Source organism: Ictalurus punctatus, chromosome 10 (genome assembly GCF_001660625.3).
Source record: "Ictalurus punctatus breed USDA103 chromosome 10, Coco_2.0, whole genome shotgun sequence".
Lineage (NCBI taxonomy): Eukaryota > Metazoa > Chordata > Actinopteri > Siluriformes > Ictaluridae > Ictalurus > Ictalurus punctatus.
In genome coordinates, this window is record NC_030425.2 from 17,418,770 (window position 1) to 17,445,750 (window position 26,981).

The following is a 26,981-nucleotide window of genomic DNA, read 5'->3' on the forward strand; positions in this document are numbered from 1 at the left end:
TACACTAACCAGACGCTCCAATGATCTCTGCTACTTCCTTCCAAGCTGTATTTTTCATACAATTAAAATATGCATTTAATCTCCATATGCATTCAATGAGAAGTCATATGACAGAATGAGATGAAAGCATGCTTAGAAGTTATTCTTCTATTTTTTTGCTAAGAATAAATTGAAGGTAGGAATTAACGTTGTGAGCGGGGAACTGAAGAAACGTTGGACCACACGTGCCATAGAACTGGTCTGAGCAACCCTTCAAGGTTTGGATTTGTCACTTAACTTGCATAGAACTGAGTAAATTCTAAACTTATTGCTGAAATCTTGACTCTGTGTCGTGTACATGCACACAAAATGAAAAACTGCCTGATGCCTTGTTGCCTGCTACTGTGAACATAGGGTTAGTCATATATAATCAAATATGAAGCTCCTGGGACACAGACAAGTCACGTTCATTAACATGAGAGCCTCCTGGGTGCTGGTGCGATAATGCTTGACACATTTACTGCATTCATGCATCATGAGGAAGTGCTTTATCCCAGTCAGAGTTGCAGTGGTTTATATAAACTGACTAGATTGTTTAGATTTTGGGAAACAGAACTAACCAGGTTCGTTAGAAATTGTCAAGAGTGCGTGCAAACAAAAAGTAAATCCCAAACTGCAGCAGTAGCATTTAAAAAGGAGAGAGAGAGAGAGAGAGAGAGAGAGAGAGAGAGAGAGAGAGAGAGAGAGAGAGAGCGAGAGCACGAGAGAGAGTCCTGTATGCACCTCTACAATACATAGACATTAACACAGGTTAAGAGTGTACACGCTCTTTAATTTTTTTTACTTTAACCCCTGCATGCTTGTGTAGGTGGCGTTCTACAGCACTAAGAGTATGTGGGTGTGTTAGAGTCAGTGAGGTCTGTCTGCTGATTACTCAAAGACATGTCCATGTCCATCTGTCCCAACAAAGACACACCCAGAAGTCTACAATCAGCAAAAAAACCCCACTAAAAACTTTATTCCATAGAAGGTCAGGGTTCGTGTGGAACACTCAGTGGGTTCTAGACTGCAGACGCTAGCGTAATGCTAGAAGACTGCAGATAACAGGATGATTTATGATTATGAAGATTTTTTAAATATTATACATAGGAGGTAATGAAGCAGATAAATATAAAGAACTGGGACTAGTGTTAATGCAGACAGTTGGCATGTTTGCTGTTACACACGGCACAGGATCCTTTCCAGCCGCTTCCAGGCCTGGGGTTTGCATAATCAAAGCACAGGTCCGTGTGTGTGTGTGTGTGCGCGTGTGCGCGTGTGTGTGTGTTAAACCCGCCATTCAAGTCAGGCCGCATCACCTGAGTCTGGGAAAGATGCGGATGAACAGGATCATACTGATGAAGGTGAACGAGACTAATATGAGCATCAGCCAGAGGAGCCAGTTGACTGATTTCTTTGCATGCTGCTCCAGCCGCTCCGATTCGGTCTTCAGCTTCTCGAAGTTCAGATCTGCCTGCCGCATGGACTGACTCAGAGTCTGGAAGGAACACAAAGAAGCCTGCTTAACAAGACAAAACATCTCTCATAGTCATATCCAGCTCTATCACAATAGCTACAGAAAGGTGAAAGCTACAGAACGTGCTCAGTAGACAACCAACACCATGAAAACTGCCCGACCATATGAGAAATCCACACAAAGCATCAAACCAGGGTTTAAAGACTAAACTATACGTAAGTGAGCCAGACGATAACAACAACTTTCTCGTTTGATTTGTGCATTTTAACACAGACTCGTTCTGCCAACTTATAAACCTGTTTATGTTTAAATTGTATTACTATTTAAGCTGTAAGTTATAGGACATCTAAGTCGAGTGTGGATTGATTTAGACATACAGTTTACACAATGTGCATTTAATGTTTCTAAATATAACAGGTTAAGAGAAAACATCGATCACATGCCGAAATAAATGTACCAAAAAGATAGTTATGCTCCAGCTACAACTTCCTGCTTGTGTGTAATTCTAAACCCAATCTTAATACTCAGTGTTAGAATAATATTTATTAGCAAATTATAGGATACAGAAGAACCAGCCCATAGCTCAACCGGCAACGCACCGCTGCCCCCTGGTGGTCAAAGCTAAACATTGCACTAATTATCAGTAAGAAGTTTTCTTGTCCTGTCCTAACAAACTATCAACTGTTGTCCCATCCATAATATTTTCCTGCAACCAATCAACTTATGAACACAGTAAAATATCCAGCGCAGGACACAAACATTGTCTGTATGTAGCTATACTGTATTACAGCTACTCTATCACCTTTCCTTAAGTTCTGCACAACTTTAAAGCAATAAACCATGAGAAATTGTGTTACATATATTATTAATAACATTCCCAATAAACAGCGCTTCTGCCACACGATGTCATCTCTTAACAGTAAGCTTCGGTTGCTCAGCTGCATAATGAGCAAAGATTAGGGTATGCCATGGATAGAATGATGGTTTAAGTGTAATGGTTTAAAACCTGCAGCATTAATAGAGAATTCAATTATTGTGATGTGTCCCAGGTGAGCGTACGTCAAGGAACCTGACTCAGCCAATCAGATATTTCTGAACTGAAACTATCCGCTTTTCATACATTCTCAGTTAACTGGATAACTTAAGCTGAAAGTCAGTCAAGTTTAATTTGATGCAAGTATCATTACATTTTAAATAAATTATATGAAATGCGTGTTTCTGATTGGCTGGCTGTTTCAACATGTTCAAACTCTCCACTGGATTATTTGAGTCAAAAAATCCACCCCCACCACACTCTGGTAAGTGTGGAAGTACTGTATGTGAGACCTGGTTGTCCTGTTTGATGATGTTCTGTACAGCGAGTGTGTTGTTCTTCAGGTTGCGTGCGAGGTGCAGCATGTCCTCAGCCAGTTTCTCCTGCACACTGTGGTGGTGCTGCAGTATGGCGTCCAGCTCGGCCGCGTCCTCACACTCATCCCCTGGAACACTGCGGCTGGGTGACAATGACACGAGACAAGGTGGATCTTTTTTTCATTCGTTTGGATTTAATAAACTTCAGTTTAGTTTTCACTCAGTTTTAACCTTGGGTTCGTTCACTTCTATTATGAACTGTTTAGATCTTATACATAGTGGCATTTTAGTCGATTTAGATCTGGATTGAAAGCTGTAGTGCTATAGCTACGTCTCGGTCGCTTGAGGAATGGATAACTACACACTGCACATCGTGTACCGTCTTTAAAACAGACACTCCTCGCTTTCTTTCTACATGCTATAATAGAGCTCAAGATGCAGAAACCTTGTGTTTAAAGCTGAAACTAGAAATTATGCACTCTTTTGCAAAAAAAAAAATAAAATACAGAAAGATACAGAACGAGAGAGAATGACACTACATGATGGATGGAGATGATGCGAGTGTCTCACCTCCTATGTCTCAGGTCCGTCACAGCACCTAATGAAAGACAGAAAAAAAATATTCTGTCACAGTAATTCAAGCACTGACAGTCTCTCGGTTTTTGTCTTATTCTTTGTGTCTGTCATTATCTGTGTTTCTCTGTCCACCCCTCTCTCTCTATCTGTGCGTGTCTCTCTCTCTCGCTCTCTGTGTGTCTTCGATCAAAGCAGGCCTGATTGAAATGACAGAATGAAACATACCTGCACCTGAGGAAGCCTGTAAAGGAAAGAAACAAATGTTCATAAGATTTTCACTACAGATTAATAAGACAGTGACGCGTTCTATATTAAGACACTCAGTGTATTTTATAGTGCTGTGCATATGTATTCAGCCCTTGAACTTTTTCACTTTTTGTAGTGTTACAACCTGGAAGTGAAATGGACTTAACCCGGCTTATACATCATCAATAGACTCCTGGATCCCATGTTTCCCCGTCCGGGAATAATTCATTAAATCATGATTCGTCCATCCGTCCCTCCATCTTAAATATCCAATAATATTGAACTGGGGGGAAAAAAAAAAAATCAACATCGTCTGTCAAATTATTTATAAAAAAAACAAACATTTGTGATCACCTACGCATTCACTCTCTGATATTGTGAAATCCCTAAATTAGTTCCGGTGCAACCAGTTGTCATCAGAAATGATGTGATTAGTTCAGTGGATTCGATCTATGTGCAATTAAAGTGTCACATGATCTCAATATACAAAAACACCTGTTCCTAGAACAACCCAGAGTGTGTTCGAGAACATACCAAAACAAATACCATCATGAAGACCAAAGAGCTATCAAAACAAGCCTGGGCAAAGTTCTGCAAAAGTATCAAATCAGGGGTTAATATATCCTCAAACTTTGTAATGTATTTAACATCCTGCAGAGTGGCATTAAATACATTATATATATATATTTTTTTTTTACAAAAGAATATAAAAGAATACAACACAACCATATAACGATTCTGCCCTGAGGTAACAGTCCACTAAAAGTTAGAGTTCAGGAAAAGCGGGGCAGTCACAGACACAAACATGAGTCAACATGATGCGACCTGCTCCATGCTTCACCGGAGTAGATTCATAACATAAAATCCCATTTCAGTTCCAGGTTTTAACACTATAAATTGTGGAGAAGGATAATGCAAGGCACTGATTAGATTAGAATAACCAGCTTACAGTGCCGAAGAGCTCAGAGCGCAGCTCCCCTGTGCACCGTGCTTTACTTTGCATGTGCACTGTCTTGGTGGCCGACATCCTCTCGCTGGAGATGGTGGGCGTGCGACCCGGCGCTAGGAGCTGATTGGCTAAAGCTTTCTCTGAAGCTGATGGCTGCACGAGGACAAGATGAGTGAAATTCAGTGTAAACCGTTACTGTATGAAGTGAGTCAAAATTAGATATGAAATGTCACACTGACCAGCTTCTCAGCTTCTATAAGGCCTTTGAGGAAGTCTACTTTACGTGTGTAGTCTGTTAGGATCTCAGCAGTAGGTTTGCTAAAAGGATAAATAAATTACACCAAATCAAATCAGTACAGGACATTACAGATGCACATATGTACCCTTTGTAAATATAAGCAATAAAGACAAAAATTGTCTTTATTGTTTAACATATTGAAGAAAAAAAATTCACAAAAATGCTCATGGATATCAAAAAATTGCAAGCAAAACCCAGGTTTATCAAAAGAAACAACAACATTTGTTAAATATGTGTGCGCAACAATTATTGGCACCCCTATGAATTTATATGAGAAAAATATACTTGAAGTATTTTCTCCTTAATATTTTAAACTGTTTAGTACACCTGGGTGACTAGGAACAGGAAATTGTTCATCCATGACTTCCTGTTTCACAGGAGTATAAATATGACATAACACACAGGCCAAATTCCCTCAGTCATTCAGAACATCCAAGGAATATAGCTGTGATGTACACACATATAATGTGTTGAGCCTCACAAAATGGGAAATGGCTATAAGAAAATAACACAAGCATTGAAAATGCAACTGGAAATGTTATGAATCAACCTGGAATTGGACGTGTGTCTATATTGTCTCAACGCACTGTGAAGAGGATGGTTCGAGTGGTCAAAAAATCTCCAAGGATCACAGCTGGAGAATTGCAGAAGTTAGTTGTGTCTTGGGGGTCAGAAAGTCTCCAAAACTACAATCTGAATTCACCTACATCACCACAAGTTGTTCGGAAGGGTTTCAGGAAAAAAGCCTCTACTCTCATCCAAAAACAAACTCAAGTGTCTTCAGTTTGCCAGACACTACTGGAACTACAAATGGGGTCGGGTTCTATGGTCAGATATAGGGGAGGATCTTTAATGTTTTGGGGCTGTTTTTCTGCCAGAGGACCTGGACATTTTGTTAGGATACATGGCATCATGTACTCTATCAAATATCAACAGATATTAAATGAAAACCTGGCTGCCTCTTCCAGAAAGCTTAAAATGGGCCGTGGTTGGATCTTCCAGCAGGACAATGATCCATAACATACATCAAAATCAACACAAAAATGGTTTACTGACCACAAAATCAAGAGCCTGCCATGGCCATCCCAGTCCCCTGACTTCAAACCCATAGAAAACCTGTGGGGTGAACTGAAGAGGAGAGTCCATCAGCCTGGACCTCGAAATTTGAAGGATCTGGAGAGATTTTATATGGAAGAATATAAAATCTCAATGCCTCATCAGGCATTATAGGAGAAGACTCAGTGCTGTTATCTTGGCAAAGGGAGGTAGCACAAACTATTGACTAAAAGGGTGCCAATAACTGTTGCACACATATATTTAAAGATTTTTTTTTATAAACCTGTCTTGTTTGCAATTGTTTGATATCCATGAGAGCAGAGTATTTTTGTGAATTTTTTTGTGAAAGATCAAAAGGTTAAACAATAAAATACTAATCTATCTATCTATCTATATAAAAAAATATACAGAACTAAGAAAAATAAAAAGCTAAGAACTATTCAAAAGTGGAATAAAGATGTTGTCATACCTTGAACTCTTTCTCAATGCCATCAGCATGTCCTCCAAGGCACCGACATACTTGAAGATACAACATGAAGAAATTTGTAATTATCCACCATACAGACATCACAGCTAAAAACCAGTCAACAGTATCACTGGAGGCAGACCAAAGTCTCAATCATGCATTAATATTTATTTATCTAAAGCAACTGAGAAATGAGGTATCTCCTCATTCATGCAGAGAGCTGAGCCACAAGTAGTACCACAAGCACCACAATCATCTTTCTATCATTAGAACATGGGTTCCCAACTCTGTCCTGCACAATTTACTGTTTCCTCCGCTCACAACACATGATTCAACTAATCAGCTAATTAACAGTCCTTCCTGAGTTGAAGTGAGAACACTAAAATATACAGGACAGGGGGTTGGGAAGCTGTGCATTACAGGACCTTCACCATATAATCTGACATGGAGAGCATATAATAATTGTACAATATATTCTACAGGGTGTCCCAAAATCTCCACACATAGGAGAAATGAACATTGAACATATTGAAATCATTCTCATGTCTGGATCCGGAAGCTGTCACAAGGATGTGATGGACTGTAACTAGAAACATGGCAAACACATCATACAAACAACACTGCTGCCAAACTTATTAACCAAGTCAAAAACACCGGAAGACCGACCGAGAAATGGACGTCCACGAACATCCACTGAGGAAAACACAACCGACATGGTGCTGGCAAACAGTCATACATAGTCCCCATGTATGGAGACTTTTGGGACACCCTGTATATTCAACCAAGATTTTATTGGGATCTCGAACAGTGTTTAAGCATTTAAGCATACTAAGGACCTACACTCCCTCTACAACTACTGCACCCTATCTGGTGGACTACTGGGATTACCCACTAAATAATAACTATCAGTTGTGTATTAGCGATCATTAATCTTCCTGAGAAAATACCCGCTGGTACACTAGATAGGACTTAAATATTTCCTCATTTACATGAGACATACTATCATAGACAAATTATTATTGTAACTATTTACATAGAAGATTTCACACAGATTTTACAGCTGAAAGTACTGTTGTACCTGCTGCTAAAATAATGAGCAATGCACAATGCACAAGACAGCAGAGTGGAATTACTCATACAATAAGTCAACAAATATTCGTTAAAAATTTATTTTTATGCTAGCCTTGTATAGACAGACTTGGGATAATTAAACAGAAGCTTAAACTTTTTTTAGTGCAGGTGAAATAACAGAAGACTAATGTGTAATAACCGGCTCTGAGCCCGGGTTGATGATCCTCCTGCTGGCCGACGTGGCTCTCAGACTGGCTGAAAAACTCAAGAACGCAAATTAACGTTAAAAACCAGCGACAACTACAACTATTACAGCAGAGACATTTCATTCAATTTACCTTCTCCAGCCTCCATTCCGTCTCTTGTCTTTTCTCGGAAGCAATGGCTTCACAACGCGATAATAACCGGATAAAATTGATTTCTAACCTGGACGCGGCCATATTGGAAATGGGTAACCGAAAGTCGCGGGGAATATGACGTCAAATGGAAGCGACCGTGGTTTTAGGAGCGAGTCGGCTTTGACAGTGCAAAAAGTTCACAGGTACCCAACCTTTTCTTTTCCTTAATAGATTTCGCTTCACTAATGAGCGATTTTAGATCAATACACAAGAAACCCGTTCATTCATATGACGTTATTATGAATTACAATAGTAGCTTTGCTAACAAAGCGCCAGCAAATCAGCCGTGTTGTGTTTAAAACGTGGTATGAGTTTAATAAAAAGAAATGTAATAGTGTTGAATAAAAACCAAATAATTTTACAAATTATGATTGGATTTTAATTAAAATATTAATACTAAACAATTTAGTCAGTTTCAGAAAATGACATTATTTATCAAGTGGACTTTTATGTGATGCTGTTTCATTTGTGTAGTGGCCTGAAAAACCCTTTCCCATGAAACGCACTAGTATTTAAAATTTTTTGGTGATTCAGTAGTAAGTACATGTGGGACCCACGAGACAGACCAAAACGCCTTAAATGTCAGTGGACCGATTAGAAATTATTAGACATACTGAACACTGATGGGAAAAATGTAATACTAGGCTCTGACCAATAGATGGCAGTCTAGGTTTACAGTGGAAACAAAGAGCAGCTGATCAATTGGTTGAGTGTCTGCATTTTCTCTTTCCATTGCTGAGACACTTCAGACACCATATTAATGATATCTCTCTATGTGGCAGCATTAAAGTTAGGTGGAAAACAAGAAAGAACTCATTTAAAATGTTATAATTTAAGCACAAATAATGTTATAGCTTAAATAGTTACTTATTTAAAAACAAAGGTGATTTTATCTCCCTCGATTATCTTTGGTAGCACTGAGCACTAAAATGATGAACTTATTTCTCCACTCAGTTTAGTTTTTTTTTTTCCCCCTCTCCTAAAACGTCCTGAAATGATTTATTACTCTTATACTACAGCAATTTTATAGCAATGATACTGAATTTTATTTACTACACTGATTTCCCCCCATTTATTACAAGTTAGTTTCCATTATCACTTAAGTCACAGCAGCTATAAACACTCATTCTTTCACCAGTATCCTTTTCCATTTCCAAGTTAATAACACCCCCACCCCCCAAATAAATATATCTGCTTATTACTAAAGACCACAAAGCTTTAACTCCTGTCCTTAAGATGTCAGAAAACAGTAACAGCTTTATATCTGACTGTTATAAAAGTGCTGACACTGAAGACTCCTTCCTAAAATAATAAATAAACGAACATCTTACAGAAAATATCCAAATAACTACAATCTTTTTAATATGCTTATTGCTAATATGCTTAGATTATGCTGCGCATCTGCCATACTGTAAAAACAATAATGCATTAAAGAGTGCATTAATATAAATTAAATTGATTTGCAGCTGCACTCTATTCAACACCTTCGGCTCAATCAGAATCCAACAGCACTCCGATCGAGATGCTCTGAATTTTCTGCAATTTCTTGTGGGATTTAGCTTTTAATTTTAAAACAAATAAAGTACAGCCTGCAACATTAACTACCATAATCACCAAAGAATCTATTTTGGCATTAAATTGTCATAAATGTCATCATTCTAACTTGAGGTGAACTCAATAAAATGGAGTGAAAGCAATAGCTGTTTACTAAACCACAGTGAACTCACTGGTTTAAACTTAATTACTCTATAAAAAGGTCATGTTGGGAGTTTATAAGGGTTGATAAAATGGGTTTTTAGGAATTTTTCCTAAACTAAGCTGCACACCAATTCCATCCTGAATCCAGATGGTGTCATGGAACTTGCTAACCACCCCCTACTGTTTCTACTCCATTAGTACACGATGCAGATTCCATTCAGATGATGAGCATCAGACCTCCTCTCATTCCACATTGATCCTGAGATAACCCTGCAAAAAAACCAAACCAAACCAAAACACAACAAAACGCACACTGGTCCAATCAGAGACCTTTCAAGAATGAAAATCAGGCACATCTGCAGCCAAGTACAAAGTGTATTGTAAGAAAATAATTCGTTCGATCGGTCCTTTAGATGCAGTACAGAAACATTCGCCACTTAAGAGTACAGATACACCGAAAACAAAGCAAGCATGACTTTTGAACTGTAATCATCACAAATCATCATCATACTCATCATCATCATCCATTGTTTCTCATTAGCTACACTTCCACATGGCACAAAACACACCAGCAGGTTAAACACGTAACATTATTAGTAAACACAATACACACAGTTCTTCTCAGATGTTCCCACGGACCTCGAGCGCAGCGTCCTATTGTTTTACTACAAGATCCAGGTATTGGTTAATTGTCTGAAAAAAGCTGATGCAAGTACACAAAATGTTTCATGTTGCTTTGTCTGGGTCTCTCCATCAGATGGAAAGTGGCTCATGCTGTTTGTTGCTCCATTGTAGGATTAAAATGATTCCAAAGAGACTGTAGAGCACAGTCCACAAAAAGAGATTTTCCACCAACATGGTGCGTGGTGATTTAATGTTGAACCGTTTCCAGCATAACAAGACAAAGGTCATGAAGTTATTTACATACCATTAAAATCAGCGACCCTGTTAGGATCAGGATCAATTGTTTATCTAAGAAGTCCACTAAACTGCGCAACTGTACACGGAGAATAAATAGCTAAAAGTAATCCGGACATGTACATACATACTGCTTTCTCTCTCTGTGTGCTGCGTATATTTTACTAATAATTAACTCTGAATGGTAAAACACTCTCAGCCAAAAAAGAAAATGAAGAAATCTGCTAAAACTTTTGACTGCTAAAAGCTTCCTTATATTAAAAAAAAAAAAAAAGAAAGAAAGAAAAAAAAAAAAAAAAAGTTTGTTGGTCCTCAGAATCTGCACCAGCAATGAGTTGGAGGAAAATGGGTGTGAAAGTGTCTGGGTTTTGTATTTTATTATTATTATTTTTAAGTGTTTAAAGTGTGAGGTCATTTCCAAAAAAGTCTTGCCCTCAGGAGAAACAGTACAAACATGAATTTATACACTGACAAGAAACCAAAGGCACAATGAAAAACTGTTTTAAAAAAAACAAAAACAAACAAAAAAAAAAAAGTAGAAAGGTGCAACATCATGCTCTTTGTCCATAAAATAAAAAAAAAATTTTTATATGAAGCATAGAATTTAGGTTTATGATAGCCCCATGAGGCTGCACCATAAATCTGCACTAAAAAAAGTCTATTAAAAATCTATATTAATAATAATGATGGGGGGGAAAGTGCTTGGCGAGTAGGAACAGTCGTCCTGGCTGAACCGTTACTAAAGGCGTAAATCAAACACCGTCCTGGATATGAGCAATGTCAGGGTCTGAGAAGCGTCTGGAGGAGACCAGGAGATTCTGTGGGATAGAGGAGGAAGACGAAGCAGAGGACAAGGCATCTAATTCAGTCCCAGAGCCGATGAAGAGCGACTGGATGCTGTCTTTGCGGCGTCCGGGTCTCGGCCGTCTCTGTACAAGCGTGAAGACGCCAGGGGGCAGGCGCAGCGTGCAGGGGATGATGGGATAACGGCGCTGGAGCTGGTTTCTGTAGGAAGTGGCTACAGGAGAGGAGGGACAGGAGAAGTTCTGACTTCCCGATGAAGTCAATTGGGGTAACGAGGATGAGCTAGAAGGTTTAGTTTTACGGGTTTGCAGTACAATGGTCATTCTACCTGGACAGAAGGGAAATAATACATTGGTTTAGGTAGGGGGAGGAACCCGTGCCCCCCCAAAATAAATGGCTATCATGCAACTACTCATGCAGTTATTACCAAACTTACTGGAGACCCCATGCACTGTACAGATCACATATACAAAAACACCTAGCTCAGGAAATGCAGAAAGTAGCAGATAAGGAGAATCAAAGCAAAACCCCAACATACCCTCATTTTAACGATTTGAAATATCTAGTATTCAAAAGGACAGGGACACATAGCCAGAACATCAACAGTAACAGTTTCACGAGGTGAAAATTGTTATGATGAGGCCATAGTATAAACCTATTGTGTACATTAAAGCATCAGATTTGCGGTTTGCACTTCATACATTTTTGTTCCAAGTCTCTTGTTTTTTTTTTTAAACTTAAACTTTCCAATACAATTGGGCCGAATCTAAAATGACTCCCTACTCCTGGGTACATCAGTACACCACAACGCTGTTGGATTCTAGATCCTGATTGGTCAGAAGGTGCCGATTCTTTTTCTACAACAGCAGCTATGACAGCAAATAAATATAATATATTAATATAAATATATTATATAGATGCAAGACTTTAGCTCCAACCATAATCGTGCCCACCTGACAATCTAATCATTTCCTTAAGAAGTTCTTGCCCAACTAAAACAGGCGTGTTCGATTTTGGTTGAAGATAAAATCCTGCAGGAAGGTAGATCTCAAGGAAGAGAGTTGGTGACCACTGCACACAGATTTAAAAAAAAAAAACATGGGCTCAACATTTGAAGGTGTATTATTTGCATGTATTCAAATACTAAAACATACTGACAGCCCCAACATAAACAATTTTAAGTTATTTGACCTACAGACCTCAGTACCATGCTCCTACATGCCAATACAACAACCAACCCATAGTAATATATACATGCATCCATAACACACTCAAACTCCCACACCCCCACGCGTTTGGTTTGATCACAACCTGCTAGAGAGCAGCTGGCACTGCCACTCTCTTTAACGGCACCAGCAGCGGCTTCTCCACACCTGCACCATAAATGACACGATGACTTGTCACGCCAAGACAAAATCCAGAGAATAAAAAAGCAGAGTGTCTGTACCTTAATACTGACCTTCCATGTCCAAACAGGTGGTCCGGTCATCTAACAGACTCTCTGAGCTAGCCGAAGCCTCAGAGTCCAGATTCTCCTGATCCGAACCCGGCTGCTCCATATCTGGCAGCCTGCAGACCAGTTCCTCTCTGTGTGTGACAGACACAGAGGCAAATGAAGATCAGAACCCTTGTGAGTTAGCTGACTGACTTGGTGTTGAATGCACATATTCGCCAAAGTTCCACTGACTTTCAGCATTATTAACTTTATAAAATAAAAATGTTGCATTCATGCGTGAGAGAGAGAGAGAAAAGTGAAAGACAGACAAAGAAAGACTGAGAGGGAGACAGAGATAGTGAGAGAAATAGAGTTGTGTTTAATCCTACTTTTCCTGTTTGATGGACTTGATTCGCTCCATCAAGTTCCTCTCAGCCTCTGTATCTGAGTCAAGTGGTTCATTCTCAGGAACAACACGCAGGTCAGAAGGTTTCTCCTTTACCTGGAGCGCACACACACACACACACACACACACACACAGAGTTAGCTTCGTAACAGTTGCTGACGCCAAAACACTGACCCGGGTCATTTCAGTATAACCCTGCACTTTCAGCTCCATCAGCAGTGCTTCTAAAAACAATACCGAAAACATTTCTGAAAGCCTGTAAAGTCTCTGGTCTGTCAGAACCTTACCATAAGAACACAGTAAACACAAAGCCATAAACTAACGAAAGCTTGGTGAATTTTTTTATAAAACATGATTAAACATTTAATATTTATATTTAATATTATTATTTTTATTCCATCAATCATCACCAATAACCAGCTCTGAAAGTTGAATAGAATTATTCCAGGGAGATATATTATATATATATATATATATATATATATATATATATATATATATATATATATATATATATATATATATATATATACACACACACACACACACACACACACACACTATTCAACTGTATGCACTGTTAGGCCTAGGTGCAACATTCATTATTCCGCACAATAAAATTTTTGGATCGAAATATATTTCTTTATTTTTATTTATATATGCATATTATTAATAGATGTATACACACACGGACAGAAAATCCACTGTATTGGGAAAACCTGTATACCTGCACATTCATGCTACATCTAATCAGCCAATCATGTGTGAGCAGTAGATCATGTAGATACATCAGTTAATGAATCACATCAAACATCCGAATGAAGACAGGATGTTTGTGTTTCGCACAAACATCTAGAGACTGTTGTGTGTGAAAATTCCCAGGAGATCAGCAGTTTATGAAATACTCTGGTACCAACAACCATGCCATGATCAAAATCACAAAGATCACACTTTTCTTCATTCTGATGTTTGATGGGAACATTAACTCAAGCTCTTGACCTGTATCTGCGTGAGTTTTTGTTTTGCATTGTGCTGCTGCCACATGATTGGCTGACTACATAACTGCAAGAATGTGAAGGTGCACAGGTGTTCCCAATAAACTGGACAGTCAGTGAGTGAGTGAGAGAGTGTGTGAGATTTAAGATAAGATTTAAGAACTCTCAGAAGCTCAGATAAGGACACATGTCCCACCTCTCTTCACACGCCATCTTTTTTCCCAACATATTTATATGGCTCTGTACTGGATGATTTAGGGATTTGCAGTGAATCACAATAAAGGCCAATACATGAAGCATTTCTGAATCGCCATTAGACACTGGTCTGACCTGCCTTAAACACAGCAGATTTATTTTAACCAGTATTTCAGCTATGTGACATAAGATCAACAACACTTCTGATACAGCGGCACCTACAGAATCCAGGAAGTTACTACGATGTTTCAGGTCTGCTGTCAATCCTAGATATTACTGGTCTAAAGTGAAAAAGTTATGAATATTAGTTATACTGTAGGCTGTTTGTGTTGAACAAATTTAACAAGGCAGGGGAACGTATTGAGTTTGACACTTGTGCTACTAAACAGAGTGACGAGAGATCATTTCTCACAACAACCACCAATTTATAATATTCACAGAGACCACTCCATTCCAGTTAGTAAAGGAGAGAGATAGTGCAAGGCCTGTGACCCGTGCAGTGGAGCTGAAATTGTTAGTGAAGTCTTACGCCACAAAAACAAGGAATGGAACAAGGCAATGTGAAGAATGTCATGTCTCAAACAAACAACTTAAATATTAAACATGAATGATGAAATTAATAATCATGCAGGGCCATGAAGAGACCTAGAAACCAAAACCACACACAAGAGCACTACACACACACACACGCAGCGAGTGCGAAAGAGTGTGAGCATCCGCACTACATGCAGACTCGCATATACACACGGTGAGTGAGTACATGGGATTCCAGTTGTACATACATACCGCTACTCCTTTATAAGGAGAGGTAAACCTTAGAGGTAAAGGCCAGCTCTACAGAAACCGACACAGAAGCAGAGAGAATGCATCACAAACTGACAGAGCAATACTCATAGCTATACAAAAAAATACAATACACAGAGAGAGAGAGAGAGAGAGAGAGAGAGAGAGAGAGAGAGAATGACAGAAACAGAATGAGAAAAATTGAGGGAGAGATGGAAAGAGATAGTGAGGGAGTTTGAGACAGAGATAGAAAAAGATATAAAGAGAGACACAAAGAACAAGACAGAAATTGAGATAACTAGAGAAAGAGAGACAGACTGCCAAGAGACAGGAACATCCTGAAAGACAACAGAAGAAACCGAGACAGATAGCAAAAGAGAGAGAGACTGAAGGATAGACACAGACATATGGACAGAGAAAGAAACAGACCGACTGAGCGACCAATGTGTCTGAGACAGAAGCAGCAGAAGAGAGGGCCACAGAGTCAAAGACAGAAATACAGCAGTTGGGTGTGTCTGTATGTGCGTGTATCCTCTTTGCTCTCACAGTGTTGCTTCTCTTCAGCTTGAGTTGGTTCTTTGCCAGTGTCTCAGCATACTCCAGCTGCTCAATCTCCTCCAGCCTTTCTATGTACCGCCTCATCTGCTCGTTAATCAGCATCTCTACACACCTGCAACACCCACCCACACACACACACACACACACACACACACACACATCAGCATCTCTACGCACTTGCACAATGAACAGAAATACACAAACTTTCAAAAACTGGTATAATCATTCTCAGTCATCTTTGGACTGAGAAATGTACAGAGAGAGACAGACAGAGAGAGACGAGGACACATACGTGGTTGTCTTGGCAACATCTTTCATGCTGAGGAGTGGGTCTGCACTGTCAGGGCCACGCAGGATGCAAGGGGCAAAAACAATGGCCAGGGAGTTTGGAGTCATCCGGTTACTCTTCTCCTCCCTTGACACCCTGCAGGAAACAATAGTTTATTACTGCAAGTGCTTTTACTGTACATCACATGCAATAAATACAGACTCAAACATTCTATGCTGTGATGCTAAAAGAAAATAATCGGCAACAGGGTGGTGTGATGAAGCGGAGTTATTGTTACTACCCAAAAATGGCTGATTTTTTCTATAGCAGCATGTCTGAGCACGTGTTTTTTTTTTTCTTAAAGAACAAGACATTTATTGCTTACATTTAAGTTACAATTAATGTTGTGGAACGTTTCTGTTCATACTTATGCTATAGCAGCTATAAACAGTCACTCCCTCACCAGCCGTGTTTTTTTCTCTCTCGAAGTTAATACGAGAATATAAGCACCTTGTCATGTTACTGAGAGAGGTAAATGTAGTTAAGTTTTGGAATATCTGATGACGATAATATTCAGTTATTCAAGTAAAAAGAAATACACATATTGAATGTCTTTTTAATGTGCCATTAAGTGTTCCTTAACCCTGGTTCTGGAGTAACATCACTTCTGTATTAACTCCTAAGCTAAACAACATTTCTGAACTGGAAATGCAAAGTAAAAAACAAACAACAACAACAACAACAACTGCATGGGAGGGGTTCTCAAGGACCAGGATTAAGAAACACAGATTTCAAAATGTATAACCTGTATACAAACACCCTCAAAACTACAGACACTTTAATCTTGAGGTAAAAAAAAATATTTGACCAATCATTGGCTAATTAAAAAGACGCTGGAGTGCTTACCTGACTAGGTGGAAAATGAGTCTCTCTAGAGTCTGGTAGTGGGCTGTAGGGAGCTCCTCTATAACCCTGTAGATGGCCAGAACCTGTTCCGGCTTTTCAGGTAATTCTGACAGAAACAGGTAACAACATTTAGTAAAACACAGGAGAGCAAACACTTACAGAAGACAGAGAAAGACGGAATGACAGAGGGATTAGAATAGCTATAAGTCATGCTTGAACTATGGATGAAAGAAAAACTGACCACTGGTTATACAAATATTCGATCATGGCACCAGACAACATGTAATATTAGCTTATCGCATCTGGCGATAAGCCAGATCATCCCCAAACCATAAAACATATTTATGTGCATATTAGTTCCCAACACACAATATTTCCACAAGCTTTACTTACCTGCCTTTACTTACCTGTGTTGCACTAAAATAAAAGAGGATTGGGGCCAAAATCTATAGAGGAGGTGCTTTAAAACTCACCTACTGCATGGAGGAAGTCGTTATAGTGATTAAACGTCATTAAGGGTTCAGGGAGCTCCCTCAGCCACTGTTTCACCAAACCAGTTACAGTGTGGATGGGGTAGTCCTCCAAACACACACTATTAGGATCTGCAAACGCACAAACACACACCCGGCTGTAGCAAAAACACCACATGTACACATAAAAACATGCACCTTGAGTCAGAATATTCTGATCCTAAGTAACTTCTCACACCAGACATACAATACTTAAGGGATATAAACTGCTACTTATACAGGACGCGTTAGAAAAGCTTGCATTGTATTAACAATAATCTCAAAGGAATTTTGGACGTTATAAGATGAGAAATGAAAATCCCTGCTTCATTATAGTAATTGTGATGTATGCTACAGTTAGTGAAACAAGTCTAGACACACAGTGATGCTTATAGTCTTACCAGCTTCCAGAAGTTGCCGGAGCTCCTTCATACGGTTGGCTGAGCCGGACTTCCTGTAGATGCCCTCAGTATAGAGGCCATTCATCTCCACATGTTCCAGCATCAGCTCCAGAACCATGGGGACCGGGACCTTATCATCGACCAGGCGGCATACACGCACGCCAAAGTGCTGACAACCAGAGTCCTCTTCACTCTGGACCAACCGTGCAGAAACAGGAGAAAACGGGTAAGGAATAAAAATTAAAAAACAACTGTGTGGTGCTGTAATTGGAAAATAATCAACAATGGGTGTGTGTGTGTGTGTGTGTGTGTGTGTGAGAAGCAGAGTTACTGGTACCATCCCAAATTTGATTCTTTTCCTAGAACAGCAAGTGTTTTATTCCACAGCAATTTTCCAACTTTTTTTTATTGATTAAAAAAGGCATTTCACACATCATATCAGTTTAGAGTTATATTTAATGTTGTGGAATGTCCAAAAAAACAAAACAAAACAAAAAAACAAGTTAATTCCTATACAACAGGGCAGTAGTAGCTCAGTGGTTAAGACATTGGGCTACTGATTGAAAGGTCACGAGCACCATCAAGCTGCCACTGTTGGGCCTTTCAGCAAGACTACTCAGATGTATAAATGAAATGAATGCAAGTCGTTGTGGATGAGGGAGTCTTCCAAATGCCATAATATAAATAAATAAATAAATAAACCATTTGAGCAGCTATAAACAGCTGTTCCCTCGCCAGGCCCCCCCCCCGAAGTTAAAGGAAAAATACAAAATAAAAAATGCTGCTTGTCATTTTTACTTTAAAACCACAAAGCATATACTCCTCTGTCCTGAAGAACGTAGTTACAGCTTTATCTCTGACTGTAACAAAGTATTGACACGAGAGACTCCTTGTAGAAATGTCATAAATGTCTACTAACTGAAAACGTAACATCTCCATATAAACTATTACATACGATTTTAATCAATTTATGTGGAGGGTCCAGCTTACAAGTCCCTACTACTGAGCGATTACTATAGAAACGATAACGTATTAGAATGAGTGCATTCATATAAACCTGTGATTTGCATCAGCATGAACAGAAACAGGCTAGGAAACCCTAGTTCTCAAATATACCTTTAACCTACAGTGGCGAGTTAGTCAGTGTGGTCATACTGTAAATTCATACCTTTTTTGAGCAGTACGTATTACAATCTGTAACGATTTTGGACAGACACTTCTTATGGCAAACCAGCTTGCAATCTGAAACACAAAAACTCCGGTGTAACTGCATTAAAACTAAAATGGGAAAGTTCTCCTGTCTTGGAACTACCTTTAGCAACATCATGAATAGTAAAATTCGAGAACCTTATAATATTACAGCCACAACGTTTAAGCCTAATCTTACAAAACACAAGATATTGCTAAGAAATTTAACGTTAATGGCAGCTGATAATTCACACACAAGACGCATACTCACAGCTGCACACATAGGCTTTCTCCATCACCCAGATGTAGGAGGAGCACTGGTCACACGACTGCATTATGTTCACCTGGAAGTTACTGAACACATGGTCCAGTTGACTCTCCGTCTAAACACGCAGAGCATGGAGGTAAAGGAGCGATTTAGTGGCTATGTTTTTACCAAGAAAGGATATGATGAGGTGGTGCACATGTGTGAAGTGAATCTATGGAGCAGCACTTACATTCTTGTCTTTTTTCCGCCTCTTTTTCCGACCTTTTGGAGGCTGAGACGGATTTAAAAAAAATAAAAATAAAAAATTTAAGCCACAACTGGTTTTTTTTTTTTTTTTTTAAACCAAATTAATACAAAAAGAAATTCAACAGACACGGCTACACAGCATGTTATATTTTAAAAGAATGAGAACTCCTGTTTCTCCCTTCATTTTTTCACTTTTACCTTCACCGGTTCAGCCTCCTCCCTTTTGATCTCTCCTCTGATAAACCCATCCAGCACAGACTGGAACAGATTGACAACGAGCTGCACCTCGCATTTCTGCTGCTCACCGGCTAAACTGATCACCTTGTTCTGGTAGCCCCTCATCAGACCCTTATATCCAATGTGAGGCTTCTGCATTAGAAAAGGGAGAAAAGTGCAGTCTGTAACTGACTATAAAAAAAACAATAATCAATCAAATAATTTCAGGAACATAAATCAGTCCGATATAATCTTTACTCTAGGCTCAGAGAGAAGTGCAATTATTTACTGGTTTGCTGTTTTTGTAATTGTGCTGTAATACTCATAAAATAATCAGCACTATGATTCCTCCATATTTAACCATGTCCCTTAGTTTGTTTAATCACATTTTACCTCCTACCAGCTGCTACGGTGAGAAACAGGATAAGGATTGTGCATTTTATCAGCTACTGTTTTTAAACCTAATACCGAAGTACTAGCACCTCAAAGATACTGAGGTGACAGCCGATGAAATAGTGGAGGTTTAAGTGCAAATAAAGAAAAAGAATGGTAGCTCTGTAAGCTTATGGTAAGACGCCATGTCCCTTCTATCATAAGCATGTTATTTTAATAATTTTCAGTAGAACTGTCATAAAGGCATTTTATTATGCCTATTAAGGTTATTAATATGGCACAAATTCTGAATACCACTTATACTCCTGTCTGACATCCAAAATACATCACCTTGTCACACTCAAGTTAATTGTACAGATCATGCTGCTTTCTTTTTTTTTTTAAATGATTTATTTAGCCCATTTTCCCATCCCTCCTTTGAATTAAGTCCCAGCACGACCACTAAACATTAGTAACAGAATCAATATTTAAAAAAAATAACCTTTCCAAGAAAGTGATTTTTAACTCATTTATTTTACAATGTGCAAACACAGAATACTGAAGCAGTGCCACCCAAAATCTCAGGCTATTTATAAACAGGATGTCAACTGTTGTGCCTTTCCCCCATAATCATCATAATTCTGCCATTTAAAATAAATAAATAAATAAACAAACAAACAAACAAACAAACCCAACAGCAAAAATAAACCCACAACTTAAAGAGGGTCTCTAACTGAACTTGTTTTGGGTAAATCCAGGTGATGCAGACTACATGTGACATCGGGCAAGGTAAGAAGAGTTTTACAGTGGTTGAAAGACCACTGTATGTATCAGTATGCATGAAGCGTCACTAAAATCCATCTACATTCTCCTAATTTTGTCCCTGCTTCATTTCTTTCTGAAGACATAAAGAGGAGAAAATTCTACTTTCTAACAGTTAAGAAGACTGAGTGACACGATACTAACAGGCCTGCTATTTATTAAAGGCTTTCAGAGGACTAGGGCAAGAATTGAATCGGAGATTAACTGTTGTTTAGTGTTAACCAGCTGACACTGGCTAAGTGTTTCTTCTACCTGTAGAATAAACAAACTATGCACCGTGGTGCTATTGTTGTGAGCTGAAATAACGGTGCGTTCATTCATTTTTACTGTCATCTCCCAATCTAGTCGTTAGAAAAAGATAAACTAGACCACCAAGATGCCAAACAGCTGCCCCCCCTAAAAAAAATTAAAACACCCTAACTAAATAACAATTAAACTAGAACTAAAGAGGGACACACCAGAAGTAAACTGTATGAGGGTTTGAGAGCTGTTGTGGGCACTTACTGAGAGAGAGTACATGCTTTTGATGTTCTCTCTGAACTGCATGGTGGCTGTGATAAAGATGTGCTCCGTCGCCGACAGCTGCTTTCCTCTCGAGCGCAGGTCATTCACCTGTACCACACAGAATAATAAAGCATTTAGCACTAAAACTTATTCTTTGTATCTTTGCTTGATGCATTATGGTCTGTAATCCATGATGATTATAAGACCTGATTTCCCAGAAACTCATCGAGATGCCGGAGCTCGTTGGCATTGGTGATCTCTCGGTCCAGCGAGGCGTTCCAATGCTCTGTGACCCGTGTGGCACGGCTGATCTTAATAGTGGGGTTTCGACTCGGACGCCCACTGGGAGGCTCTGAATGATGTGTGTGTGAAGATGGGACGGCTGTGCGTGTCAGACAGAGAGAAAAACAATCCTATGTGGTTTACAAAGTGGAAATTATTCCTTCTCATAATGATGCCACATTAACACAACACAATGCAGAAGTAGTAGTTATTTTAAGGAAATCATACAACTTGTTTCAAGATGTTCATCTACAAAAAAAAAAAGCAAGTTACAGTGGGTGCTCTCTTTTTCACTCAAAGCAGCTGCCATCGTCAGGTCTCCGTCTTCTGGAGTTTGAGCCTCTTTATGAGGACGTTTCTTCAGGATCTTCCTGAAGAAGCCTGTTGACCTACAACACAAACAACACAGAGAACACTTAACAGCTGCAAATCACAGGTTTGCAATAACATGATAACCACAAGTCACAGGCGTCTCTGTAACATAAGCTGCCTTTTTTGTCTTAGCTTCGAGACTTGGGGGGGGGGGCTACTGAGGGAATGGCTGTTTACAACTGCTAAAACGTGAGTGAGAATTTGTTTCGCAGACATTCCACAAGATTAAGTGTAGCTATAAATGGATTTAAAAAGTATATGATGTTCTTTAATTAATAAATACTGTTGACAAATTGCTTTGGTGTAAGAGGAGTAAAATACATTGGGACATGCTGTTATAGGAAAATAATCAATCAACTTCAGAATGGTAACAGTAACTGTCTCCTCAGACCACACCACTACTGATTTTTATTTTATTTTTTAAATTAAAAGTTCTTAATTTTGAACTGTTTTATGCAAGGTTTATTTACAGATCATTTTGAATATCATGCAACATAAACCATCCAAAGCAACTTAAAATATGATTAAACATGGAGTCTGGCAGTGCCAGGCCAAAATCCGAGTCGAGTTATTCACCCTTCTAAAACACGCTTGTCTATTCCAAGCACTTGATGATGTGAAGAATTGAAGGAATCTCTCTGTTCCCATGGCAGCTATATAAGGGAGTGAAAAATTCATGTCGGACTCATGAGCGGGTCAGATAAGCCGAGGCAGGGCTGGTGTTTTCCCATGAGCCAGATGACTCAGGTTTCCTGTGTGATAAAGGTTTGACAGCAACAACGGCTCACGCGAGGACACAGCCAAGTAGTGAATTATTTGCTTCAACACAAGAGAGCATAGAAACATTTATTTCACACTCAAGCCAAGAGGTTGTTTAAAGTTTACTCTCTAAAGTATGTTGGTTTTCTACATGTTATCAGTTGAATTCATCTCCAGAACCTGCTGAAGAGAAACAGCACCACCTGTCCAACATTCCTGCTCATCAACACTTTCACAAAACAATATAGAAATCTATAAACACCTGTTAAAGACACTTCTAAACTGTGTGAAGTACCAGAAACTTTGGCAACACCAAACAAGAACAGAAATGTTTCCATCAGCCAGTGATTTATTAATTGGATTGTTTTAGTACCTGCTTAAACTTCACACTAAAGGAACTGATTGTACTGTTACTGTTCTATTTCTGTAGAATAACGAGCCTCTGACTTTCAAGTCTTACCTCTCGGGAGTGTGAGGATGGGCGTGAGGGCCTTCGTCCTGCGGTGACCTTTTCACACTGCCTACTCTTCCTCCATGTGGACCCTCCACAACACGAGGCATGGGCTGTAAAGGGATAGAGAAATAACCTCAAACACTTATAGCGCTGTTTCACAAGATGTGACGTGACAAGTCCGACAATCATAAGCACAATGCATTTACAGTTTGAAAATCAGTTAGCACCACCACCACCACGATTATAATCTGCCTTTATTATCCACACCGCACACCTAAAAGCACAGTATGTTAATAATATGCACACATTTTTGGATGGAAATTAGAACATAATTCGCATTTTGAAGACAGAAACGAAGCCTTATTTCATCCTAAAAAAAAGAATGAGGTTAAAATCTCAATTATGCATCAAGACTGGGCGTAGGTTTTTGTCCACACCCACCACCTTTCAGACACCAACTTTACATTTGTCATTATTTTGATTAGAGAAGGAATTTTTCTCAAGCTATGTGTCACATTAAAATAAACAGATGTCAGCCACTTGGTAAAAGAGCTTTATGTTAATAAGGTGACATCAAACTAAATATCAAATGGTATTCAAAATGATCAAAGTTCCAGCCTGAGTGTCATCCTGTTTGAAGGTTTATACATGGGGCTTAGGGGTCTGATAATCAAAATGGCTGCTGATAGATTAGATCAAGATTAAATCACACACACGATTAAAGAAAAACCTCAAACATCAGGAACCTGCATCTGTCAGGAATTTGACAAATTTATTATCATTCCCAAACACAGCATTTTTACTCAAACACAGTGATACTCGAGCTCCATTTTGCTCTGCTACAGCAGGTAGGGGTTTTACTTGACTAATCCTTTTTACTATTCAAACATGTAATATATTTTTATTATATTTAATTTTACTAGGCAAGAAAACAGTCAAAAGAAGTGAAAGTCACCGGACAGAAATGCTAATTCACTGAAAGTGACACGGGACATAAAAGTTGTACATTTGCTTCTTGCCAAATTTATCTCAGTGAACTTCGCTCTTGTGAGCCAATAGAAACAAAGTGAACATGACCGCAGTCTGTTCGCTCACTAAAAAAAATTAAATAAACGAGGCGCTGCTTATTATTAAACAGTACTTATGCCTCGCTGTTATTATTTTTTTTTTTTTAAAAACAAGTTTTTTTTTTACTGTTGCTAAGAGATCCAACACAGAGTCGCAGTAGAGCCTATCCCAGGGAATCACACACCCACTCACACACTACAGACATTTTGGAAATGCCAAATCAACCATACAATATGCCCTTGGACTGGAAGAGAACATGAAAACTACACACAGGGAGGAAGCGGGATTCAAACCCACAACCCCAAAGGTGTGAGGCAAACATGCTAACCACTAAGACACCATACACCCACACTAGGACTTGGAGAAACTTGTTTCATCTCTCTGCATTTTCTTTTTCAACCAAATGTTTACTTGTTAGTCAGAATTCCTTCAGGAACAGGTTAGGAGTGGGAATAAAAACCTACACACCCATTAAAACAAAAGAAAAAAAAACAAACAGATTTTTCAAATACAGATTTACACAATGTGCAGTTGAACGTAGATTGACTTAGACAAGTATGAAGTTGACAAGTATGTTAGTTGACTACACAGTAAAATCCACAGTGTTGAAATAACACCGACAGTGGTTATTCATGTCCAATTTGACAAACATAAGAGAGTTAATTCAACACTCTAGGTGTTAATTCAACCCTGGGGATTTTGCTGTGCAGTCAACTAACCAATTCACTAATCACAGTCAGACAGCTAGCCTGGAAATATTTCATACTTGTCTAAGTCAATGTACATTCAACAGCATGCAAGCTATGATTTCTCGTTGAATAGAAAAGCACAGTACAGGCCCTTTAACTTGATTCACAGCCCGCTCATCCAGTCTCCCTAAACGGCTCCCGAGAGACTCTGAGTAAAAGATACGTGACCTGTACAGGGATTGTGTGAGAGTACATCCAGAACTCCACATCCTCCATTTCTGCACTTTTATCATTCAAGCAGTTACGTACAAAGTCTAGTCGATGTCTGCGTCTGGGACACTTCCGATAAGGCACGTTGCCCTGAATGAGCCAGAGAGCTTGGTTTAAACTGGGTAGGTGATGTTCCACAGATCCTCCCAAAAAAATAAATAAATAAAAAACCAAAACAACAAACAAGGGAGCACTCTACCTGAAAACCTGTAGGGACTTCTGAGGTCTCGGATACATCATCTAATGACCGGGAGGTCCTGCAAAACAGAAGAAAAATTAAAAATGCAATTTCTAAGTTTGATATTTGCTATGAAGCTAATTCATCTAACAGGTAATGATTGATTATATCCTCTAGTTCCTCGGCATAGGATTGGTCTGAGGAATCATTTAAGCTAATTGTTAGGTTTGTACGCTTCACAAGCTTCATACCTAATTTGCATACAATCGAGAAACCCTCAATTCAAATGTTGCTTAAATTGTGTCTCTGCGTTGTGGACGCATGTTACCTTGTTAGCATGAACATAGGCTAAATCACCACACTTCACACTGTACTGTTCCTTTAAGACAAAGCACAGAAAAACAATGCACTGCATAATAAGCCATACTTTAACGTCTTAGTCCTCTGATCCTGCTGGGGTCTGGGCTCTTTTAACATGTTCTCGTGCTGGGTGATGCTCTTTTCCTGACTTGGCACGTCCTTGGTCCTTGGAGCGCGTTTGGGATCGTTAGACACTGGCACTTCCAGGGGTAAAGTCAAGGGCCTGATCGGACTGGTCACAGCTTCTTTCTTTACCTTCTCTTCTTTATCTTCAGTCTCTTTCTTAGGCTTCTCGACCTTCTGGGATATAAAGGTGTACTGGTCGAGTTCTTTGCAGCTCTCATCTTTGCTTGCTGCAGCTGCACGCACACTCTCCCTCTGGCTGTGTTCTAAACCACGCTGCCTCCTCAGCTCCCTCTTTTCCTGACTCCGGGAGGCAGGAAGCTTTCCCATAGGCGGACCTCTGGACCGGCCTGGGTCAGAATGAATGGTGTTAGCCGTTGAACTGCCAGTTGGAGAGCTTTTTACATCGTCTTCCACAGAAAGTTTGGGGGACGTTTTAGGGAGGGCAGTAACAGTAATTGAGGGGTTATCACTGGCTGGTAATGCAATATTAGAGCCTTTGGTAGCTTCTTGGACAGCTCGCATGTCTTCATTGTGCTTCTCTAAAACAACGAAACTCTTATTGTGCACATGTTTTATTTGACTATCCTGGAGCTCTGCTTCATGCTGAGGACCAGCCTCAGTCTGCTGGTTTTCCTGTTGTCCGTCCATTTTTATGACAGCTTGATTATTAAGTTGCATCTCTGGGCTTTCCTTCTTTGTGTTCTCTTCAGAGAGTTTCGCTGCCGCCTCCTTTGCCTCCTTCTCTCTTCTAGCCGCCTCTTCTGCATCTCTTAGTCGCTTTGCTTCCTCTTGTGCCCTCCTGGTAGCCTCAGCTGCCTCTCTCTCTTGTCTGGCTGCCTCCTCGGCCTCTTGGGTTTTTCGGGCCACCTCTGCTTCCTCCTGGACTCGCCTGGCTGCCTCTTCCTCCTCCTCTTTCCTCCGTAGAGCTTCTTCCTCTTCTCTCTTCCTCTTCTCTTCCTTCAGTGAAGAGTACCTAAGAAAACACACTCAATTAAACTACAAAAGTACATAACTTTCCCTGAGTGC

At 39.4% G+C, this 26,981-nt stretch overlaps 2 protein-coding genes and 1 long non-coding RNA gene across 17 annotated transcripts in view; 1 reads left to right on the plus strand and 2 right to left on the minus strand.

The window, feature by feature from the left end:
* Positions 1 to 790: 790 nt before the first annotated feature.
* On the minus strand, positions 791 to 7,993 carry use1 (unconventional SNARE in the ER 1 homolog (S. cerevisiae)). The gene is made up of 8 exons (XM_017477864.3): positions 7,846 to 7,993; positions 6,440 to 6,489; positions 4,856 to 4,934; positions 4,617 to 4,769; positions 3,647 to 3,662; positions 3,416 to 3,443; positions 2,822 to 2,987; positions 791 to 1,516 (listed from the first exon to the last, which is right to left on the minus strand). The coding sequence occupies exons 1-8, from the start codon at positions 7,945 to 7,947 to the stop codon at positions 1,334 to 1,336; spliced, it is 777 nt and encodes a 258-aa protein (XP_017333353.1). The 5' UTR covers positions 7,948 to 7,993; the 3' UTR covers positions 791 to 1,333.
* Positions 7,994 to 9,960: 1,967 nt separating this feature from the next.
* LOC108270880 (unconventional myosin-IXb) overlaps positions 9,961 to 26,981 on the minus strand; it is a 68,704-nt gene continuing 51,683 nt past the window's right edge. For 6 of the 15 annotated variants that reach the window (XM_017477847.3, XM_017477846.3, XM_017477853.3 and 3 more), the window contains 20 exons: positions 25,897 to 26,928; positions 25,491 to 25,548; positions 25,250 to 25,381; positions 23,271 to 23,374; positions 21,953 to 22,068; positions 21,604 to 21,779; positions 21,398 to 21,505; positions 19,682 to 19,852; positions 19,467 to 19,508; positions 19,241 to 19,352; positions 18,950 to 19,023; positions 17,782 to 17,974; positions 17,345 to 17,473; positions 16,872 to 16,977; positions 15,990 to 16,121; positions 15,686 to 15,809; positions 15,143 to 15,190; positions 13,150 to 13,262; positions 12,785 to 12,912; positions 9,961 to 11,653 (listed from right to left, as the gene is read on the minus strand). In XM_017477847.3, coding sequence (XP_017333336.1) covers positions 11,274 to 11,653; positions 12,785 to 12,912; positions 13,150 to 13,262; positions 15,143 to 15,190; positions 15,686 to 15,809; positions 15,990 to 16,121; positions 16,872 to 16,977; positions 17,345 to 17,473; positions 17,782 to 17,974; positions 18,950 to 19,023; positions 19,241 to 19,352; positions 19,467 to 19,508; positions 19,682 to 19,852; positions 21,398 to 21,505; positions 21,604 to 21,779; positions 21,953 to 22,068; positions 23,271 to 23,374; positions 25,250 to 25,381; positions 25,491 to 25,548; positions 25,897 to 26,928 — 3,478 coding nt within the window. In that variant the 3' untranslated portion in view covers positions 9,961 to 11,273. Of the gene's footprint in view, positions 11,654 to 12,636; positions 12,699 to 12,772; positions 12,913 to 13,149; positions 13,263 to 15,142; positions 15,191 to 15,685; positions 15,810 to 15,989; positions 16,122 to 16,871; positions 16,978 to 17,344; positions 17,474 to 17,781; positions 17,975 to 18,949; positions 19,024 to 19,240; positions 19,353 to 19,466; positions 19,509 to 19,681; positions 19,853 to 21,397; positions 21,506 to 21,603; positions 21,780 to 21,952; positions 22,069 to 23,270; positions 23,375 to 25,249; positions 25,382 to 25,490; positions 25,549 to 25,896; positions 26,929 to 26,981 lie in introns of all 15 variants that reach the window. The other 9 variants (XM_053683190.1, XM_017477848.3, XM_017477855.3 and 6 more) reach the window with 8 other exon arrangements.
* Positions 17,888 to 23,832, plus strand: LOC124628600 (uncharacterized). The gene is made up of 2 exons (XR_006983187.1): positions 17,888 to 18,007; positions 23,241 to 23,832. It is a non-coding gene; the product is annotated as an uncharacterized LOC124628600 (long non-coding RNA).